Source organism: Sebastes fasciatus, chromosome 8, assembly GCF_043250625.1.
Source record: "Sebastes fasciatus isolate fSebFas1 chromosome 8, fSebFas1.pri, whole genome shotgun sequence".
Classification (NCBI taxonomy): Eukaryota; Metazoa; Chordata; class Actinopteri; order Perciformes; family Sebastidae; genus Sebastes; species Sebastes fasciatus.
The window spans coordinates 13908554-13930848 of NC_133802.1; the positions used below are offsets into that span (position 1 = coordinate 13908554).

The 22295-nt window shown below is 39.1% G+C and overlaps 2 protein-coding genes across 2 annotated transcripts in view; both read right to left on the minus strand.

Moving 5' to 3' along the window:
• Window positions 1–148: 148 nt before the first annotated feature.
• Window positions 149–10577, minus strand: LOC141772540 (calcium-independent phospholipase A2-gamma-like). Its single transcript, XM_074643621.1, has 9 exons — window positions 10435–10577; window positions 7023–8561; window positions 6594–6746; window positions 5893–6050; window positions 5235–5329; window positions 4949–5120; window positions 4609–4666; window positions 4206–4400; window positions 149–2537 (listed from the first exon to the last, which is right to left on the minus strand). The coding sequence occupies exons 2-9, from the start codon at window positions 8463–8465 to the stop codon at window positions 2079–2081; spliced, it is 2733 nt and encodes a 910-aa protein (XP_074499722.1). The 5' UTR covers window positions 8466–8561; window positions 10435–10577; the 3' UTR covers window positions 149–2078.
• Window positions 10578–19519: 8942 nt separating this feature from the next.
• Window positions 19520–22295, minus strand: part of LOC141772556 (uncharacterized) — a 77817-nt gene continuing 75041 nt past the window's right edge. Inside the window, exons 3-4 of the mRNA XM_074643655.1 lie at window positions 19849–20037; window positions 19520–19772 (exon numbers count right to left, since the gene is read on the minus strand). Of these exons, the coding sequence (XP_074499756.1) occupies window positions 19578–19772; window positions 19849–20037 (384 nt within the window). The 3' untranslated portion in view covers window positions 19520–19577. The remainder of the gene's footprint in view (window positions 19773–19848; window positions 20038–22295) is intronic.

Consider the following 22295-nt stretch of genomic DNA (forward strand, 5'->3'; position numbering starts at 1 on the left):
TTCAAGTGACTGGATGGCTTTTACTTCATTGATAAAGACTTACATCACTTGTGATTTATTTATTGGGTATATAAAAAAATAGTGGTGGTTTTAATGGTAATGAGACAATAGCCTACATATCAAAGTTTTAATGACAATGACAAAAGAGTCTTCATAAATATGAATTTATTCAAAACAAATACTCATACAATGCCCAATAGCACAATAATATACTACATCAGCTGTAATGTCACATGAAAGTATGATTTATAGCTTATTATTACATTCAACAACACAGAGAAGTGCAACATTAATAATCTGATAGTGAATCTGGTCACATGTGCACAATGCTTTTATTAATAAAGTGCCTGAAAGTGCTTATTTCATGAATGTTCTGTGCATCTATGTCAAGAAGTCATCAAAACAAAATGCTATTATGTAATTGAGGCATGTTGACAACATCATATTGATTTGGTATACAGTACATGTATAACAGGAGGTGGACAAAACAGCAGAAACACCGTATAATATATTAACCTTGATGAATTTGATGAAGCTTAGCAGCAACTATCTGTCAGTTTCAGGGGGGCAAGTTTCACAACAACAGATGCCAAAGACAGAAAATTGTAATAAATAAAGAGAGCTGTAGTCACACAGACCCTTAACAAGATATTTGATTAATAAGACTACAAACTACAGCCTGATGTGTCTACACAGCCTGCGTAGTGAAAGCAATACATTAGCAGACCAGCAGCTTCACTGTCTACACAGGATGTTTTCAGGAACAGTAGGCCTATTGACTGTAGAACAGTTTAGGCAGTGCTCAGAGCCCAACACACAATCGCTGTAGCGTGTAAATCAGAACAAAATAGGCTTGAGGCATAAAAACATGGCTCTGGTCTCATTTACACATGAAATGTGTAGACACACGCCATAAAATTCACACTAGCGGCTCTGTTAGACTGTACCTTACTTTGAGCTAAGTGCTAAGCAGCGGGATGCTAACCTGCTCACAATAGCATTGCTAACATGCTTATGTTTAGCAGGCATAATATTCACCATCTTAGTTTAGCGTGTTAGCAAAATAACATTTGTTAATGAGTACTAAACTTAAAATACAACAACAAAGAGGCTGATGGGAATGTCATTAGTTTTGAAGGTAGTATCAGTGCTCCAGGGATGACGTATTTTTTAGGCCAACCAGGAAGTTATCATCACCCTGGGTTCCCTCTACAAAAAGCCATTGGGATTTTTCCATTGGGTTTGGAAAACACATGTTTATGATAGTTACAAGTTTTGTTTAGCAAGATAATCTTCACAAATTAGCAACACCACTAGGATTTTTGAAGTGTAAATGCAATCGTCAGAAGTAAAAAGCTAACGTGAGGCTATAAACTAACTACTCCACGGTCGCATGATTAGCCACTTGTTAGCAACCGCCTTTTTTAAAACACATAAAGGCTTCAAAATTCACGAGTGGGATATTTACTGACAAATTTAACGAAGTTGTATCTCTTAAGTTTGTGTTAACCACAGACCTTATTTCAGGCATCTAACTAAAAAGCCATTCAAAAAAACCATTTACTTCCAGATGAGGGAACCGGAAGTGCTAAAATGCTAACTCAAATACACATTTTGACCTGAAGGGATCACTAAAGTGAATGCAATTCATTCTGAGGTCTTTTAGGGCAATCCATTCAACAGTTGACGAGATATTTCACTCCAAATCCCCTCATGGTTGCGCTAAATGAAATCACCAGGCGATCACCAAAGTCAATGGGTTTTATCTTCTAGAGACCATTTATGTTTGTATAAAATTGAATGACAATCTATCCAATAGTTGTTGAGATAAATCAGTCTGGACCAAAGTGGTGGACAAACTGACAGACTGACATTGCCATCCATAGAGCCACGGCGCTAGCATAGCTAAAGAGGACACATTTCCAACAAACCAAGGTGCATCAGTACATCAGGGTGGTTGTTGTAGGCCTATTTTAAGGTGTTTCTGTTGTTTTGTCCACAGCCTGTATAGGTGTGCGTCTGTGCATGGGGTAGCCTATGGGGTCTTCATGTAGACATACCCACTGTAGCCTACCTACTCACACCCATCTCTGCTTCATCTCCCAGGCCCGCTCACTCATCCAGTCCTTAGTTCTGCAAGCAGCTGAGCGCTCCGCCCCGAGCACCAAACAGAGCCGGGCCAGTTTAGGCCGGTTTCTCTCCAGGTAGTTCTGGGTGTCTCTCTGCAGCTGGGCCATGGCCCGTGGCCGGCTCTCATCCAGGGACACCACAGCACTCAGCATGGGGTTGAATCGGAAGTAGATGTCTGGAGCCAGCAGATCGTCCAAAAGGGTGTGGACCCCTTCAGTGTCAGTAGCACTGCAGATCAGGTTGCTGATTTTGGCCCTCAGGCTGGTAGAAGTGGCAGGTCCCTTCTTGGCATTGTCATAGCGACCGGTGCCAAGGGACAGCACACACTGGAAGTGCTGGTTGGGCCACAATAGACGGCTCTCATGGACAGCCAAGGCACAGGGATTGTTCAGGATAATTCCTCCATCCTACAAAGACACAGAAACAAAAAGTGTAGAGGATAATTATTTTGTTCAATTCTAACCCACTCAAAGCCATGTGTGTGAGCCAAAACACGGAGCCCTTTCAACATCCTGATTCTATGTATTTAACTTAAAGGGACTGTATGTAACTTTTTACTCATATAAATCATTTTTTATTGCAAATGTGTGAATAGGTTGTAACCTAACCTAGAATTTGACTTTTCACGACCTTCTGTGTTTCCTCTATTAGCCTGTAGACTGCTTTTTTATGTGAAGAACTTCGGCCGGTGTCCCAGCGGACGTGACGTCATGTGCGCTCGCGTTTGCCTTCTCTCTTCAGCGCAGCTACAGGGATAGCTATCGATAGCCAACGATTGGTTAGAAATGGAGTCCGCTAACGCAAACAAATGACCAGCTTCCGCCACAACTCAGACTACACAAGAAACACAAAAAACGCAAAGTTACATCTAGTGAAGCCCAGGAATGTGACCGACGTCGGGGGGGAAAACTAGTGTTGTGGGAGAATAGCAGAGCCAGTGCGAAAAGTGTGTTCATGTGGGAAGTGAGTGGTGAAGCAAGAGAGAGAGAGCAGCGGCGAGTGTGTGAGAAAACGAGCGAGCAGCGGAGCAGAAGAGAGTTAGTTTAGCCTTGACAATATCGAGTGAATATACAGCGGAAGTTGTAGTTTGTGCAGAAATAAATGCTACAGCTCCTCAAGACCAAAAGAGGTTTCCCGTGTGTTGTTTCCCTGCTGCGGAGTGACGGGGGTTAATTCCAGAGCGATTTATCGACTTTGTCTCCCCTGTGCCTTCTGACCACGGTCAGGAGGCTGAAGCAGGAATAGTTAACACTAGGATCAACATCGGCCGGGCCTTCGATTCATGGAGGGACCTTCGTTTGGTAAGCTAACATTACTGGCAAGCATGTGAAATATATAGTGATTTTGTGGTTTTAGCTGTTTAATGTTGCTAACATTAATCAACATGATGCCTGTCGATCACGTTCAGTCAGGTGTGCGAGCACAAGCGCGAGCAACAGGGCGCTGACTGTCGTTGACTTAACGGCCACAGGTGTCACTGTTTACAAGCAATTTCTGATTCTTACATTGAGTCCCTTTAAAGCTTGTATATAGAAAATGTAACTCAACAGCTTCATTAATAACTGCACTATTGTAATACTGTATACAAATTATAAGGTGGTGGGGAGGGGGCAGAAATATATTTTTTAGGGAGAGCAGGCAAGGGTCTTTAAACTTATTCTCATCCCTGATCTTACCTGTTTTCTTTTACGTTACATCAAAAACATGGTTTTTGAGCTCATGAAGGTCATAAAGGTGTGTTTGGCCATGATGACAATCCTCTCATAATTTCAATAATGGGTGGCTGTTTGGAAATCATTGTACCATTAACTTATAATTGGGTTACACCACCTTTCTCTTAAGCTATTATGGGCAAACAGGGCCTGAAAGCCTATTTTCTTAACAATTATATTTTTTTCTCTCTTAGTTAATGGGAAGGGCCAAAGAAAAATGTACTGATGCTAGGGAGGGCCTTGTGTTTTTTATGAAGTGACACATAAGGTTCAGCCCTGCTCCCCACTTAAATTATTTTTCGCACAGGCCCTTATGAATCATTTTCTTCCCTGTCTTTAGTAGCATCATTTTGAGTTTCCTACCTGGTGAATGTCACTTTGTAAGGGGAACTCCTTGAAGTATCCCGGGGCAGCTGATGATGCTCGCACGGCCTGCCACATCTGGCAGACTGAGCCTCCTGCGTAGCGGCTGAGAGAGCCTGGTTTGTGGTTGTAGTTGCGGAAGACGAAGGCCTTTGGGCTGGTGCCCCAGTTTACCACTGCGCTGACTGCTGAAACCTGAGCAGATACCAAAAATACCCTCTGTGAAATGCTTCAAAACTACAATGCAAACTACTATTTTAAAGCTTTAAACACAAAGACGCTGCTATATGTATTCTGTATTCCACAGCATCAGTCCAACATTATTTTATCAGTGCCCTGAGCCTGATGGTGATTTTGTAAAATTTCATAAAATCAACTACCACAGTGATTGCAATGTTCTTACCTTGGGACTTAACTCATCTCCGGCTGTTTTGATAAGTACTCTATTTCCCATCTTTTCTCTAAATAGGATGAAAACAGAAATTAAATTGTATTTCTGTTTTATTAAAGAGGACCCTATTATGCTTATTTCCAGGTGCATATTTGTATATTGGATTTCTACTAGAAACATAAAAAATAAATGCTTTAATTTTCTAATACCGGCTGTGCTAAAGCAACTCTTTTCACCCTCTATATGAAACACTCTGTTTGAGCTCCTATATAATAGGTCCCCTTTCACATGTTGAGAATTAACTACATTCACTGGAGTACTTGTATAGTGTTGGACTATATACTGTGAATACCGTAGTATTGTCTCCCAGGTCTCAGTGTTGTAGTAAGAGTGATTCCAGCCCATCTTCACGGTGCCAACCAGCGGGTTCTGCCGAAACACTTCTGAGCCAAAACGTTGATACATGTCAGCACACTCCTCCAGAGAAAAATGGGCCAGACCCAGCATGAAGGCTAGAACGGCACCTTTAATAAACACATGTAGAGACTGACAGATTCAGACTGAGAAGCATCGAGATGTTTTCAGAAATACATATGTACAGTATATGTTTAGTAACTCTTAGTTCTGTTGTTTGTCACCTGTGCTCACTCCACAGATGTAGTCAAACAGCTGGTGGATTTTCCTGCCTGTCTCAGCTTCCAGTAGCTTTAATACCTGCAAAGGCACCACACCTCTGGAAAAGGCAAAGACAAAATATCGAACATAATGAATATTAAATGAAGAATAAACATATTATGATGAGTTGAATAAGTATTTGTATGCAAAGCACAGAACAGAGACCGTGTGAACAGGGTTCTGAGTTGAGTTGAAACAATTAGTCGATAGACAGAAAATCAACCGGACACTATTCTGACAATCGATTGATCGTTTGAGTCATTTTTCAAGCAAAAATGTCAAATATTCCCTCTTTCCAGCTTTTTAAATGTGAGGTATTGCTACTTTTCTTTCTCCTATATGATAGTAAACTAAATATCTCTGTGTTTTGCACTGTTGGTCAGATAATTTGAAGACTTAATAGACATTTTTTACTATTTGCTGACGTTTTATATACAAAAAAACGAATCGATTGTCGAGAAAATAAATTAGAGATTAATTGATAGTAATAATAAGTAATAGCATAGTATTAGTAAGTAATTATAATAAGTAATAATCACGAGTTGCCGCTCTAGTGCAGTTCATGCACTCTGCATTGTTGAAGTGCCATCATTCATTAATGATCAATCTTCTTACAGTTACCTTGTGCCACCACCATCAATTGAGAGCACTCTAATGCCACGACCTTTGACTGGATCCACGTAGCCGATCTGAGCCAAGCTCTCTCTTAAGGCGCTCTGAAGCACCTGGTTATCTCTGCAGGTTCGTCGCTTTCTTAACAACGTGACTGCAGTTTTCTCCTGGAAACGGAAACATCTTTAAGAATTTACTGAGGTCACATCAGGTTTGTTAAAGGTCCAGTGTGTAGGATCTGGCAGTATCTAGCAGTAAAGTGAGGAGATTGCAACCAACTGAAGCCTCTCCCGTGACGCGAAAACGCAAATGGCCCTCTCTAGAGTCATTTGGAGCAGAGCTACTGCGTAGATTGTGTGGGTGTACGTGGGAAGTGAGTGGTGAAGCAAGAGAGAGAAAGAGGCGGCGGCGATGGGAGCAAGTAACGTTATGGACTCCGGCCCAAGCAGGAAGAGTTTGGTTTGTCCCTTCTGGGCTACAGTAGAAACATGGCCGTGCAACATGGCAGACTCCGTGGAGAGGAACTGCTCCCTATGTAGATATAAACAGCTCCTTCTAAGGTAACGAAAACGATTCTTGTTATCAGGTGATTATACACTAAAGAAAACACTTATTAATATTATATTCCATTTCTGCCAATAAATACCCCTAATTGTTACACACTGGTCCTTTAAACGCTTGTAAGTGTGATTGTTTCACGTCCAACAGACCTGCCACATTATAGCTTTGCATGATGGGTAATGGATGAGGTGTTCATTGAGTGCCTCCACGCAGGCAGTCAGAGCTTCTGGGGACGAAGCCTGTGACAGAGTACTAATCAGCCGCCGTGTCATTTCCTCTGCCTCCCTCCGACTCCAGACAAGCTGAGAACATACAACCAGACATTAAGAGTAAACATTTAAAAAAAAAAATTGTAACCTGTAGGGGATCTGCGCACTAGTTAAAATTAAAATTACATTTTGAACAGCAAGACTGTACAACCTTAAAGAATGAGATTAGGCATGATGAGACATATCCGTTTATGCTATAAGGGACACACTGTGTAGCTTTCTAGACTAACAATCACTTTCTTTTTTTATTTTCAGTTTCTCATATTCTTGATCAGCTTATTAGCACTGAACATGTAACCCTCAACTCACCTTTTTCTTCAGCATTGCCTCTGGTGAAGTCATGGCAGGTTTTGGCTTACCAGTCTGGGTCAAGGGGCCCAGGTTTAGATAAGCACCCAGCAAGTCAGGGATGGCGCTTGTGGGGTAGCGAAGGTAGTCCATAAAGGATGCAGGCTTCGGTTTATCAGAGGTAGCAGATCCAGGGTCTATCTCTGATAGGAGATTTTCATCTATGTCCTCATCCAAATCACTTTGACCCTTGAAATACTGATTGATGTGACCCACCATTTGGAAATGGTTCTCCCCAAAGTCAGTCGTATTACGGCTGCTGTGGAAAAGACCTCCAGTTCCATGGGTGATAGGTTTGTCTTGCTTCAGTTGGGACATGGGACCTTGAGTTTGTGAGCTAGACTGTGTTGAAAAGTGGCTGTTCTTTCCCACAGGGAGTTGTTCTCTCTTATTCGGATCTTGGTCAACCTCTTCGGTAACCTTGGCACCAAAGTATTTATTGATGTGTCTTGCAAAGTGGAGGTAGCCCTCCTCCCAGCTGCTGGAGATATTGTTAGGTTCCACTGTTGCCTGATCGGCACCCAATTTTACTTGGGACACATCAGCTTCTTTAGACTTTATGATATAAGTGTTAAGCATTTTTCTCTTCGTCTGCTTCTTGCTTTTCCCTCTGGTGGACGACATGGTTTCCAAATCCTCCTGCATTTGAACTTTTGCAAAACCGCGAGAGAAGACTGAGTTAATGTGACCAGCAACGTAACTGTAGCTCTCTCCGAATGTTGTCGCCAAAGAGCTGATGTGAAAGAGTTGCAGTCCAGAGTTGTCCTGTGTTGAAGGACTTATTCCTGAGCTCTCCGGTTTGTCTTTGTACTTCAAGGTCTGCTTTGTGTCTTTGCCCTCGGATATATTTCGCTCTCTGGCCACCCGTTGACTGTGACTACGCCTCTGTGACCTGCCAAGATATTCTGGAGTTGTGACAACAAAGCTGGCGTTTTCAGCCAGAGGTGCAACATACTTTCTCTTAAAATAAATGTTAATGTGTCTGGACAATCTATTAAATGACTGACCAAGGCGTCCTCCCAGTGAACTAAAAAGAAAACTGTTCTGAGCCTCCTCAAAGATCCCAATTGGAGCTTCAGGTTTGAATGTATTTCTATTGGAGGACGAGTAAAAACGCACCACCTGGAGATGTTGTAGTTCTTTGGTGATATGTCTGAGGAAGTGATCAGAGGTAGAGCCTGTATCGCTGTGGTTTAAATTTTTAAAAGTAGCTTTTCTTGTGAATCTGGACGTATGAGGAGGCGGTGACAGCAGTGAATATCTGTGGAGGTCCAGGCTGAGAGGTGCTTTGGCCAGACGAGGGCACTTTCTGAGAAGGCTCATTAGGTACCTAATTTTGCAGTATGATCTCAAAGTCTTGTTCACAGAACTTGAACACAAGTTGGTGTTGAGGTAGCGACCCATGTTTGACCAGATGTGGTGAGCGGCAATCAGTCAAAGTCCAAATGTCACTCTTGAGATTAAATTGATTTAGGCCGCAGCCGCATTTTCAAAAGAAATCTAGGAAAATACACAAGAGAAACACATTAGAACACTAGCAGCTCTGTGACACTGTATTTTGGCACAGTGATGCTTTGAGCTAAATGTTAACATCAGCATGCTAACAAGCTCAGAATGACAATGAAGCATGTTCATGTTAAGAAGGTATAATATTGAGCATGTTCTCCGCCTTAGTTTAGCATATAAGCATGCTAACATTTTCTAATTAGCACTAAGTAGCACATAGTACAGCTGAGGCTGATGGGAATGTCATTTTTGCAGGTATTAGGAGAGGTATCGCAGGTAAACTAAATATTAGACAATTTGAAATTTTACCTGCCGCCAAATGAAAATGCCTGCACTACATTTCATGGCAATCTATCCAATAATTGTAGAGACATTTCAGTAACAACAAAGAATGTCATCCTGCTAGTGGCACTAGAGGAAAAGTCAAGGAATCACCAGTCTGCAGGATACATCATCTGTAAACCATAAATGTCTGTTCAAAATGTTGTGCCAATCTATCAGGTAGATGAAAAGATACAAGCCTTTCACTGAATAAGTGAAAATGTTGACCTGCTAGTGGCGCTAGAGGAAAAGTCAGGGGAACACCAAAGTTATTAGAATTCATCCTCTACAGCACTGGTTCCCAACCTGGGGGTCCTGACCCCCACTAGGGGTCGCCAAAGCTTGATGGGGGGGTTGCGAGGACTTCTTGATTTTAAGGGCGTCAGACAACTTTTTTTTTTAAATATACAATTGGCCTATATCTCAGCATTTCATTCATTTCTGTGAAGACAACTAAATTAAATTGTTATTTTCAAAGTATGGATTATTATTTAAGATATAAACTTAAAAATTAGACAACTGAAGAGCTAACGGCCAAGCATCAGGGAGAAGAAAACACTGCATTTGTCCAACAATAAGTATATGGTTGTTAAAAATAAAGAAAAATACATAATACTGAGAATTGTATTTCAAAGTTCCTAAAAATAACAGGAAAATCTCTGATGCAATATTTACAGGAAATTATCTCCTCAAAATTAATCGCTCGCTTTACACAAACGTCCTGCAGGTATTGCGCTCACTATTTGAGTTGATTGCACAGTTTATCACTTGTTCTGTACTGTTACTGTTATGCATTAATAGAATATGAAATATCCATAAAATATGACAACTTAGTTAAGGGTCGTCAGTTTACTCAATGATAGAAAAAGGGGTCCTTTAAGGAACATTGGGAACCATTGCACTACAGAACACTACATGCAAATTATACTATTTTGAATCAAATCATTTATACAAAGCATACAATTTCAACAAATGAATTACCTTGCAAAACAAATGGCACAAACTTAAAAACAAAAGTGTCCAAGCATCAGGTAAGTTTGGTATATCAATATTTCCTCTGTTCAGAGCAGAGGCACATTGTCACTCTTAACAGAGAGTGTGGGCTTTCAGGTTGAGCCGATAGTGTACAAACATTATGTTTCACAGTAACCTTACACTTCCACCTTTTCCTAGTACTGTGTCTCCTCATAAATGTAACATGAAACCTCATAGCAAATACATTCGTGACATGACCTGTAAATAACTCTCTACATTCTGCCAACAGATCTGGCTATGTCTGCAATGCAACATAGAAATTTGAGATCATGGACAGCTTCGTGCTTAGTTGCTCTAAAATCCTTAACAAAATACTTGTATTCTTAATTACTATGTAAAATAAAGTGCATTCATTAACACTTTCTGCAGTGTCTTCACAAAGAGAAAGGCAAACAGCTTAGCTATGTAATAGTCAAACATCTAGGTGGGGGAAGGTCATGAACCAAAGTAGCTTATAGCTACTCTAACCTTGACAGGACATGTCAGGTACAAACATACACAGAAGATTTACCTGAAACACAACACCTAGTTCTTCTGTCTTCACAATTCCTCTTCAACCAAGTCTCTGTTTTTTTTTTTTTTAAATCCAGTACACCACTTTTGACAAACTGTCAGAAGCACTATTTCTTCTGTGTTTTGATCCTTAATTCAACCCCTCTCACATGCGGTACTTTAATCTCATTGGTTCAGCTGGGCTTGGGGGTGGACAAGCATGACCAATGCTTTGTAAGACAACACAGGCTTAAAGTCATGTGCTGTCCCTGCTGACTGCCGGACTGGAAGCACAAGTCGTCTAAAATTAGGGAGGGGGTGACAACTCAAGGGTCTCAGTGAGACTCCTTCTCACGTCACAGCAGAACACACACAAACACAACGCCCTCCTAAACAAACAGGCTTTGTAGAAACTGTGCACAGGCCACAACATGTGATACAAAACAATGTCTATAGTTATTAATATACAGTTTATTATAAATTGCAGTAATGCTTACGATTTCAGCCTACAAGTTATACTTCTGTACGTATACTGTAGGATATTTTTATTTACCTGGTATATATTGAGTAATTACAACAGGTTCTTTCACAACAGCTATGTCATGAAAAGGGCATTTGATAATAAACTTGAATATATACTGTCACTAATTGCAGTGAAAAAGGTGTGAACAATGCAACAGTTTCTTACAGCCATAATATATTAGTATTTAATTATAATTTAAAAAAATCATAACCTATAAAACTATAAGGTATTTTATAGTATGTCCTTTTTTGTAAATACTAAATATCATAATTTTAAAATAAATCATTATTTTATTTTATTTCTATACCAACGCTGTTACCCCATTGTACCCTGTTACTCAGTAAAAACATAACTGTACCCTGCAATTACTTAATAGGTACTGAAAATAAAAAAAAAAAAATACTTTTATTTCTACGTCATTCTTAAACACAAAATGCACAAACACCCCCTTATTCCCTAACATTTGTCGTAGCCAATAAGTATTTTACTGATACTGTGTGTATAAATAATTATCCAGTAATTTACAGGCTGTAATCTAAAGCAAACCTGAAATGCATTACAGTCATTTAGATTACTGTTGTGGAAAAGAAAAGCAAAATACAAAAATAATGTAAATCAAAAATGTATCTGCCTCATAACACGTGTGTTTAGTCAACATAGCTGTACAGCCGCAACTCATAACCTTTGACGAGCACACGCTGTTCTGCACTGCAATGTTGATGAAACATGCTCACGACAGGAGAGACTCCATGTGAGATCAAAAACTCTTGTGTCTGTATCTGTCCGCCAGCGCACAGAAATTACTTACAAAGAGTAATTCAAAGTACACATATCATGCCATTTCAGTCAGTTTTGCTTTTTGAGTTTCCTTTACTGTGAGAAACACTAAATATTGATTTCACCTAGCCTGTAATTTCTGCTTATATCTGTAGGCAACTTTAAATGACAGGTGAATCATGATCAGGCAGGGGTTGCACTGCCTTATAACACAATTCCTGAGGAACAATTGCACTCTCAAGGCTGATTATTATAGACTTATATTGTAAGTTACAATGACATCTAGTGGCAGCTTCCTGACAGTTTGGTTCTTTCGAATGAACCTCAATCTGAGACGCTGTGTGCCACAGGAAATTGACTGCATTTTGCTTCAGCGATTTTCTCTGTTCTGAATATTTCATATATCTCATATTATGACAGTCTTGTACTGTATACAGTACACCATTGCTCTCTGTTTTTTGCAGTAAAGCTTTTTCTCTGCACCGTCATGTTTGTTAGGCTCAATATTTTTTCCGGTGTTACACCGAAATCTGTGACTGCAGCGAGCCAGCAACACATAAGGTCACCATTTTTGATGGCTGTCGTCAGACAATGTGACCCCACAGTACATATCTTTACTTTCTTTTACAGTTTTGTGACTATATCTTTAAATACAAAAAATATTAAAATAAATTTAGTTTTTTTAACAATTTAGTTTTGTGTGTTTTCTGTCACATATTTGCCTCATTTATTATACAGGTACAGTGGGGTCATCATTTCTGATGACGGCCATCAGAAATTGTGACCTCATGTGTTGCTGGCTCTCTGCGGTCACAGATTTCGGTGTAACACCGGTATCCAAAGTCTCTTTCGTCTGCTCATCCGTCATCTTACCAGTGTTCATGTTAGAAGTAACATCAGACTGAGTTACACAGCTCAGAGTTCTTTTATTTGATTAAATTGTAAAATAATTATTGATCACAATTATTGATCATAAAATCCCTGAGAAAATGGTGTTATTAGTCAGAGCTGTTTTAAAACTTTTTTTTTATTTTATTTAATAGCCTAACCTATGTTTTTTGTCATATTTCTTGGCTGCTAAATTATGACACGTTAAGTAAAAAATTATGACATCAAATCGAGACTTAAGTCAAAATTGACTTATGTCATAATTTGGATTTAGTAGGCCCATCTCATAATTTTTTACCCTGATCTATTACACATTTTATACATTCAAAAGCTGCATTATTTAGAATTACTGAATACTGTAACATATTATCCGACTTAAGGCTGTCACTTCTGACATTTAAAGCTAGGTTTAGGATATCTGAAGAGTCGACCCCAAATTCATTACATTCTCGGTCTCAACCTTTGCAGCTAAACTGAAGTTAACATCATAGTTTCACAGGACAGAAGAAGCTGCTGCTCGGCCCTATACAGATTCAGAGCTTCAAAAGGTGACAATCTTACTGAAGCAAGGGCGTAATCATCACATGACTAAGGCCTGCAGGTAGCTTCCAAATCCACGGTTTATTTAATTTGGAAATGTAAAGTAAGTAAAGTATTCTTTCTTTCTTTCTTTATAGTGAGTAGTGCGAATCCTAATCCACACTCCATTTATACCAGTAGGTGGCGGTAATGCACTATAAAGTTGTTTGCCAAAACACCAACGAAGAAGAAAAAGAAGAAGAAGCCACAGAACATTTATGAAAAGCAGCATGGACAACCTTAAAGCCTGGGACACACATACAACGTCGGGAGCGCATGGTGGCTGCGTGATACACGCGTCTGGTGTTCACACCAGCTGCGTGTCGGCTGCTGCTGTCAGCCCTTTCTTTCTACATAGAGTTTGCCTTTTAATGGCCATTTAACTTCATGATAAATGTGATTTATATTTATTTTAGACAGAGAAAGGTTCAGAAACGTGTGGTAATTTGTAAATAATAGTAATAATCCACAATTAAAACTCCGTACTATATTCATTCATGGAACTCTCCAAGTCACAGCATGTTCTAGAACACTGTCCGGCACCTATTTCAGAATAAAAGCCTCGTGTTAACAAATGCAGGGATTCTGTCCACAGAAAAAACGCTTGAGGGCTTTTATTTTTAAATGAAAGCAGGAAGTGTTGATTTAAAAATAAGTCTTTACTTTTTTTCTTCTCCATAACATATTCTACAGATAGACATCACAGCCGACACGCAGCTGGTGTGAATACCAGACGCGTGGATCACGCAGCCGCCACGCGCTCCTGACGTATGTGTGCACCAGGCTTAACACAATCCCCGAGGAACAATTTCACTCTCACGGCTGATTATTTTAGACTTACATTGACATCTAGTGGCAGTTTGCTGACAGTTTGGTTCTTTAGCTGCTTTTGAATGAACCTCAATCTGAGACGCTGTGTGCCACAGGAAATTGACTGCATTTTGCTTCAGCGATTTTCTCTGTTCTGAATATTTCATATATCTCATATTATGACAGTCTTGTACTGTATACAGTACACCATTGCTCTCTGTTTTTTGCAGTAAAGCTTTTTCTCTGCACCGTCATGTTTGTTAGGCTCAATATTTTTTCCGGTGTTACACCGAAATCTGTGACTGCAGCGAGCCAGCAACACATAAGGTCACCATTTTTGATGGCTGTCGTCAGACAATGTGACCCCACAGTACATATCTTTACTTTCTTTTACAGTTTTGTGACTATATCTTTAAATACAAAAAATATTAAAATAAATTTAGTTTTTTTAACAATTTAGTTTTGTGTGTTTTCTGTCACATATTTGCCTCATTTATTATACAGGTACAGTGGGGTCATCATTTCTGATGACGGCCATCAGAAATTGTGACCTCATGTGTTGCTGGCTCTCTGCGGTCACAGATTTCGGTGTAACACCGGTATCCAAAGTCTCTTTCGTCTGCTCATCCGTCATCTTACCAGTGTTCATGTTAGAAGTAACATCAGACTGAGTTACACAGCTCAGAGTTCTTTTATTTGATTAAATTGTAAAATAATTATTGATCACAATTATTGATCATAAAATCCCTGAGAAAATGGTGTTATTAGTCAGAGCTGTTTTAAAACTTTTTTTTTATTTTATTTAATAGCCTAACCTATGTTTTTTGTCATATTTCTTGGCTGCTAAATTATGACACGTTAAGTAAAAAATTATGACATCAAATCGAGACTTAAGTCAAAATTGACTTATGTCATAATTTGGATTTAGTAGGCCCATCTCATAATTTTTTACCCTGATCTATTACACATTTTATACATTCAAAAGCTGCATTATTTAGAATTACTGAATACTGTAACATATTATCCGACTTAAGGCTGTCACTTCTGACATTTAAAGCTAGGTTTAGGATATCTGAAGAGTCGACCCCAAATTCATTACATTCTCGGTCTCAACCTTTGCAGCTAAACTGAAGTTAACATCATAGTTTCACAGGACAGAAGAAGCTGCTGCTCGGCCCTATACAGATTAAGAGCTTCAAAAGGTGACAATCTTACTGAAGCAAGGGCGTAATCATCACATGACTAAGGCCTGCAGGTAGCTTCCAAATCCACGGTTTATTTAATTTGGAAATGTAAAGTAAGTAAAGTATTCTTTCTTTCTTTCTTTATAGTGAGTAGTGCGAATCCTAATCCACACTCCATTTATACCAGTAGGTGGCGGTAATGCACTATAAAGTTGTTTGCCAAAACACCAACGAAGAAGAAAAAGAAGAAGAAGCCACAGAACATTTATGAAAAGCAGCATGGACAACCTTAAAGCCTGGGACACACATACAACGTCGGGAGCGCATGGTGGCTGCGTGATACACGCGTCTGGTGTTCACACCAGCTGCGTGTCGGCTGTTGCTGTCAGCCCTTTCTTTCTACATAGAGTTTGCCTTTTAATGGCCATTTAACTTCATGATAAATGTGATTTATATTTATTTTAGACAGAGAAAGGTTCAGAAACGTGTGGTAATTTGTAAATAATAGTAATAATCCACAATTAAAACTCCGTACTATATTCATTCATGGAACTCTCCAAGTCACAGCATGTTCTAGAACACTGTCCGGCACCTATTTCAGAATAAAAGCCTCGTGTTAACAAATGCAGGGATTCTGTCCACAGAAAAAACGCTTGAGGGCTTTTATTTTTAAATGAAAGCAGGAAGTGTTGATTTAAAAATAAGTCTTTACTTTTTTTCTTCTCCATAACATATTCTACAGATAGACATCACAGCCGACACGCAGCTGGTGTGAATACCAGACGCGTGGATCACGCAGCCGCCACGCGCTCCTGACGTATGTGTGCACCAGGCTTAACACAATCCCCGAGGAACAATTTCACTCTCACGGCTGATTATTTTAGACTTACATTGACATCTAGTGGCAGTTTGCTGACAGTTTGGTTCTTTAGCTGCTTTTGAATGAACCTCAATCTGAGACGCTGTGTGCGACAGGAAATTGACTGCATCTTGCTTCAGCGATTTTCTCTGTTCTGAATATTTCATATATCTCATATTATGACAGTCTTGTACTGTATACAGTACACCATTGCTCTCTGTTTTTTGCAGTAAAGCTTTTTCTCTGCACCGTCATGTTTGTTAGGCTCAATATTTTTTCCGGTGTTACACCGAAATCTGTGACTGCAGCGAGCCAGCAACACATAAGGTCACCATTTTTGATGGCTGTCGTCAGACAATGTGACCCCACAGTACATATCTTTACTTTCTTTTACAGTTTTGTGACTATATCTTTAAATACAAAAAATATTAAAATAAATTTAGTTTTTTTAACAATTTAGTTTTGTGTGTTTTCTGTCACATATTTGCCTCATTTATTATACAGGTACAGTGGGGTCATCATTTCTGATGACGGCCATCAGAAATTGTGACCTCATGTGTTGCTGGCTCTCTGCGGTCACAGATTTCGGTGTAACACCGGTATCCAAAGTCTCTTTCGTCTGCTCATCCGTCATCTTACCAGTGTTCATGTTAGAAGTAACATCAGACTGAGTTACACAGCTCAGAGTTCTTTTATTTGATTAAATTGTAAAATAATTATTGATCACAATTATTGATCATAAAATCCCTGAGAAAATGGTGTTATTAGTCAGAGCTGTTTTAAAACTTTTTTTTTATTTTATTTAATAGCCTAACCTATGTTTTTTGTCATATTTCTTGGCTGCTAAATTATGACACGTTAAGTAAAAAATTATGACATCAAATCGAGACTTAAGTCAAAATTGACTTATGTCATAATTTGGATTTAGTAGGCCTATCTCATAATTTTTTACCCTGATCTATTACACATTTTATACATTCAAAAGCTGCATTATTTAGAATTACTGAATACTGTAACATATTATCCGACTTAAGGCTGTCACTTCTGACATTTAAAGCTAGGTTTAGGATATCTGAAGAGTCGACCCCAAATTCATTACATTCTCGGTCTCAACCTTTGCAGCTAAACTGAAGTTAACATCATAGTTTCACAGGACAGAAGAAGCTGCTGCTCGGCCCTATACAGATTCAGAGCTTTAAAAGGTGGCAATCTTACTGAAGCAAGGGCGTAATCATCACATGACTAAGGCCTGCAGGTAGCTTCCAAATCCACGGTTTATTTAATTTGGAAATGTAAAGTAAGTAAAGTATTCTTTCTTTCTTTCTTTATAGTGAGTAGTGCGAATCCTAATCCACACTCCATTTATACCAGTAGGTGGCGGTAATGCACTATAAAGTTGTTTGCCAAAACACCAACGAAGATGAAAAAGAAGAAGAAGCAGCCACAGAACGTTTATGAAAAGCAGCATGGACAACCTTAAAGCCTGGGGCACACATACAACGTCAGGAGCGCGTGGCAGCTGCGTGGCGTGGTGGCTGTGTGGCGTGGTGGCTGCGTAGCGTGGTGGCAGCGTGATACACGCGTCGGGTGTTCACACCAGCTGCGTGTTGGCTGCTGCTGCCAGCCCTTTCTTTCTACATAGAGTTTGCCTTTTAATGGCCATTTAACTTCATGATAAATGTGATTTATATTTATTTTAGACAGAGAAAGGTTCAGAAACGTGTGGTAATTTGTAAATAATAGTAATAATCCACAATTAAAACTCCGTACTATATTCATTCATGGAACTCTCCAAGTCACAGCATGTTCTAGAACACTGTCCGGCACCTATTTCAGAATAAAAGCCTCGTGTTAACAAATGCAGGGATTCTGTCCACAGAAAAAACGCTTGAGGGCTTTTATTTTTAAATGAAAGCAGGAAGTGTTGATTTAAAAATAAGTCTTTACTTTTTTTCTTCTCCATAACATATTCTACAGATAGACATCACAGCCGACACGCAGCTGGTGTGAATACCAGACGCGTGGATCACGCAGCCGCCACGCGCTCCTGACGTATGTGTGCACCAGGCTTAACACAATCCCCGAGGAACAATTTCACTCTCACGGCTGATTATTTTAGACTTACATTGACATCTAGTGGCAGTTTGCTGACAGTTTGGTTCTTTAGCTGCTTTTGAATGAACCTCAATCTGAGACGCTGTGTGCGACAGGAAATTGACTGCATCTTGCTTCAGCAATTTTCTCTGTTCTGTATATTTGTCATAGTATGACAGTCTTGTATACAGTACACCATTACTTTGTCTTTTGCAGTAAAGCTTTTCTCTGCACGGTCAAGTTTGTTATGGTTTGGCTCGGTATTATTTCCGGTATCCAATGTCTCTGTTGTATGCCCATCTGTCATCTAACCAGTGTTCATGTTAGAAGAAACATCAGACTGAGTTACACAGCTCAGAGTTCTAGATGATGAAAATACAAGTTTGAATTAATGATCACAAAAACCCTGAGAAAATTGTGTTATTAGTCAGAGAGAGCAGTTTTTTAAATAGTCTATGACTTTTAGCATCTTTTTCTTTTGCTTTAATCTTGCAATATCAACATCTCTATTACGGTCATCATTTTCATTTTTGGATCACTTTTTAGTAGATGTTTTCTTCACTTTAACTAAAGTATGTTTAATCAAACTTACAGTCTTACAAATAAAGAAATACTGCATCAAATGATGGCTTCAAAACATACACATTTAATAAGGCATGCAATATGTCCCTTTAGCTAAGAACAGTCTTTAAACCGTATCAGACAGGTTCACAATAAACTGATGGTTAAACTGGGAAAACCATTTGGTATCTACAGTATACATTTCTTCACGTTCAAATAACTTAACACGATAATAACACATTAACGCAAAATCGTTTCAACGCCACTAATTTCTTTAACGCGATTTTTAGGTTGTAGCGGGCTCAGTTTTAAAGCTAGTAGGTAAAGTGAAAGTACAGAGAACTTATGAAACTAGAAAACCTGAGGAATCCATTGGTACCAACCATGTCATACTAACTTGTCGGAAAGGAAGTTAAACAACGCTCCAAACTTACGCTAAATTTTGGCGAGGAAAAACGGTCATGGCCATTTTCACAGCGATACCTTGACCTCTGACCTCAAGATATTTGAATGAAAATGGGTTCTATGGGTACCCATGAGTCTCCCCTCTACAGACATGCCATGTCATGGTCATGTCAGCACACTGACAGCTGTTGTTGCCTGTTGGGCTCGAGTTTGCCATGTTATGATTTGAGCATATTTTTTATGCTAAATGGATTCTGGACAATATTTATCATTGTTTTGTGTTGTTAATTGATTTTCAATAATAAATATACACATACATTTGCATAAAGCAGCATATTTGCCACTCCCATGTTGATAAGAGTATTAAATACTTGACAAATCTCCCTTTGAAGGTACATTTTGAACAGATGAAAAAAATGTGTAATTTGCGATTAAATATTTTAATGGATTATTAAACATACTTTTTTTTCTGTGGTCAAGAGTCAATGTGTTTTCTTTTCACAGGATCCTGTGGTGCACTCGTCCCCACGTCCGGTCCACTTTAAGCGATTTCTGGCAAAGATGGCATAGGACTTGTCCATGAATGGTCTCACAGGTGACCACATCATCAGGCGACCCAACCAGCCAAGCCCCACTGCACTGTACATGACTGCAAATGCTGGGATCCCACGGTGAACCTGCCAATACACAGGAGGTTAGCCTGAAGGCATAATGCTACATTTAGGTTAAAATCTGCAAAAAAAGTAAGTTTACCTTGTCTTTCTCATCAATCACATGCATTTCCTCCATGGCCATGTCGTAGCTGACATCCTTGTATTTCTCTCCATCATAGCCTGGCAGGGAAATATCTATAAAATCTACTTTCCCTGGCTGCTTTCTCTGCAGAAACTGGAGGAACCGGATTTCCGTCACACATATGGGACAACGCCCATCATACAGCACCTGAAAGAGAGCACGGAACAAATGACAACACCACTGCTTTTCAAATTAAATAAGTATTGACTGAGTTAATCTTTGCATGTAAAAAAAAAATAAAAATAATAAAAAGGAGTATTTTTTAGAATCGATTCAGTATCACAAAACAAAATATTGCGATATTCTTTTACACCCCTATTGACTACCATGCATATTTTTTTCCGAAATAAGGTCCAATGGGGTCCAAGGGAAGGGGAGGGACTTCATCTCTCCATAAATGATACTGTGAAAACTGTATACTGTACACAAAATGAAATGTGAGCTAGATATATTATGAACATAACAGTTATATAGCGCTAATAATCAAATGAAAACCTTTAGAAAAAATTAATGAATGCAAAATGTGGATAAAATTTTAATTACCCTTTGTTATAATGATGCTATTAGGCACCTAAACTCTAATGAATGGGCTCTTTGCAGAAGGAATTGCGCTCCAGCCAACACGCACTTAGGAATGTTTTGCAATAGACACTTTAGGGAAAGTTGCAATAGCACAAGGCTCTTCACAGTATTTTAGCATTTTATTGGTCTGAATGATTGTATAAATGTAGTTGGTTGTCTCCTATGTACACTATGTTTTTTATATGTGTGTGCTTGTCTTTTTTTAATGAGCACTGCACCGAAACAAATTCCAATCAACTGTGGGTTGACATGGCAATAAAAGTATTGATTGATTGATAAGCAACTGTATATTTTTTCATCTGTACTTGAAAGACAACTGCAAATAATTTTAACTACCAGGAAAAGAAAAAAATAGATGGAAAGTTCTTAAGGGAAAAAATAATAATAATTGTGGGATAGTAAGTCATAATTTGGATAATTAGTACATCATAATTAAATGAATGACTGCAAAATGTGGATAAAATTAAAATTAAAACCCTTTATTATAAGCAACAGTTTATTTTTTCATCAGAACTTGAAAGACAATAATTTGAACTACCAGGAAAAGAAAACAAAATAGATGGAAAGTTCTTAAGGAAAAAAAAAAAAATTGTGGGATAGTAAGTCAATTTCAATATTCTTCATCAGTTATTTAAGAAAGTGAAAATGTAATATATTATACTCATTACACACAAACTAAAATATTTCAAGCATTTTTTCATTTTAATTTTGATAATTACAGCCTACAGCTCAAAAAAGAAAGAAAAAGGTATCTCAAAATATTAGAATATTTCATAAGATCAATCAAAAAAAGGATTTACAATACAGAAATGTCCAACTTCTTTAAAGTATGTGCATTTATACACTAGATACTTGGTATTGAGTGTATAAATACAAAAATTACTGCATCAATGCGGCGTGGCATGGAGGCGGTCAGCCTGTGGCACTGCTGAGGTGTTATTGAAGCCCAGGTTGCTTTGATAGCGGCCTTCAGCTCATCTGTATTGTTGGGTTGGATGTTTCTCATATTCCTCTTGACAATACCTCATAGATTCTCTATGGGCTTCAGGTCAGGCGAGTTGGCCGGCCAATCAAGCAGAGTAATATCATAGTCAGCAAACCAGTTGGCAGTAGTTTTGGCACCATGGGCAGGTGCTAAGTCCTGCTGGAATAGGAAATATGCATCTCCATAAAGCTTGTCAGCAGACGGAAGAATGAAGTGGTCTAAAAATGTCCTGGTAGACGTCTGCGTTGACTTTGGACTTGATAAAACACAGTGGACCAACACCAGCAGATGACATGGCACCCCAAATCATCACCCCAAAACGTCACACTGGACTTCAAGCTATTTGGATTCTGTGCTTTTCTACTCTTCCTCCAGACTCTGGGACCTTGATTTCCAAATGAAATGCAAAATTTACTTTCATCTGAAAAGAGGACTTTGGACCACTGAGTAATGGTCCAGTTCTTCTTCTCCTTAGCCCAGGTTAGATGCTTCTGACGTTATTTCTGGTTCAGGAGTGGCTTGATACTAGGAATGCGACAGCTGTGTCCATTTCCTGAAAACATCTGTGAGTGCTGGCTCATGATGCACTGACTCCAGCATCAGTCCAGTCCTTGTGAAGCTCTCCCAAGTTCTTGAATCGGCTTTGCTTGACAATCTTCTCAAAGCTGCGGTCAACCCTGTTGCTTGTGCACCTTTTCCTACCACACTTTTCCCTTCCAGGCAACTTTCTGTGAGCATGCTTCGATACAGCACTCTGCGAACAGCCAGCCCTTTCAGCGATGACCTTCTGTGACTGACCCTCCTTGTGGAGGGTGTCGATGATCGTCTTCTGGACAAC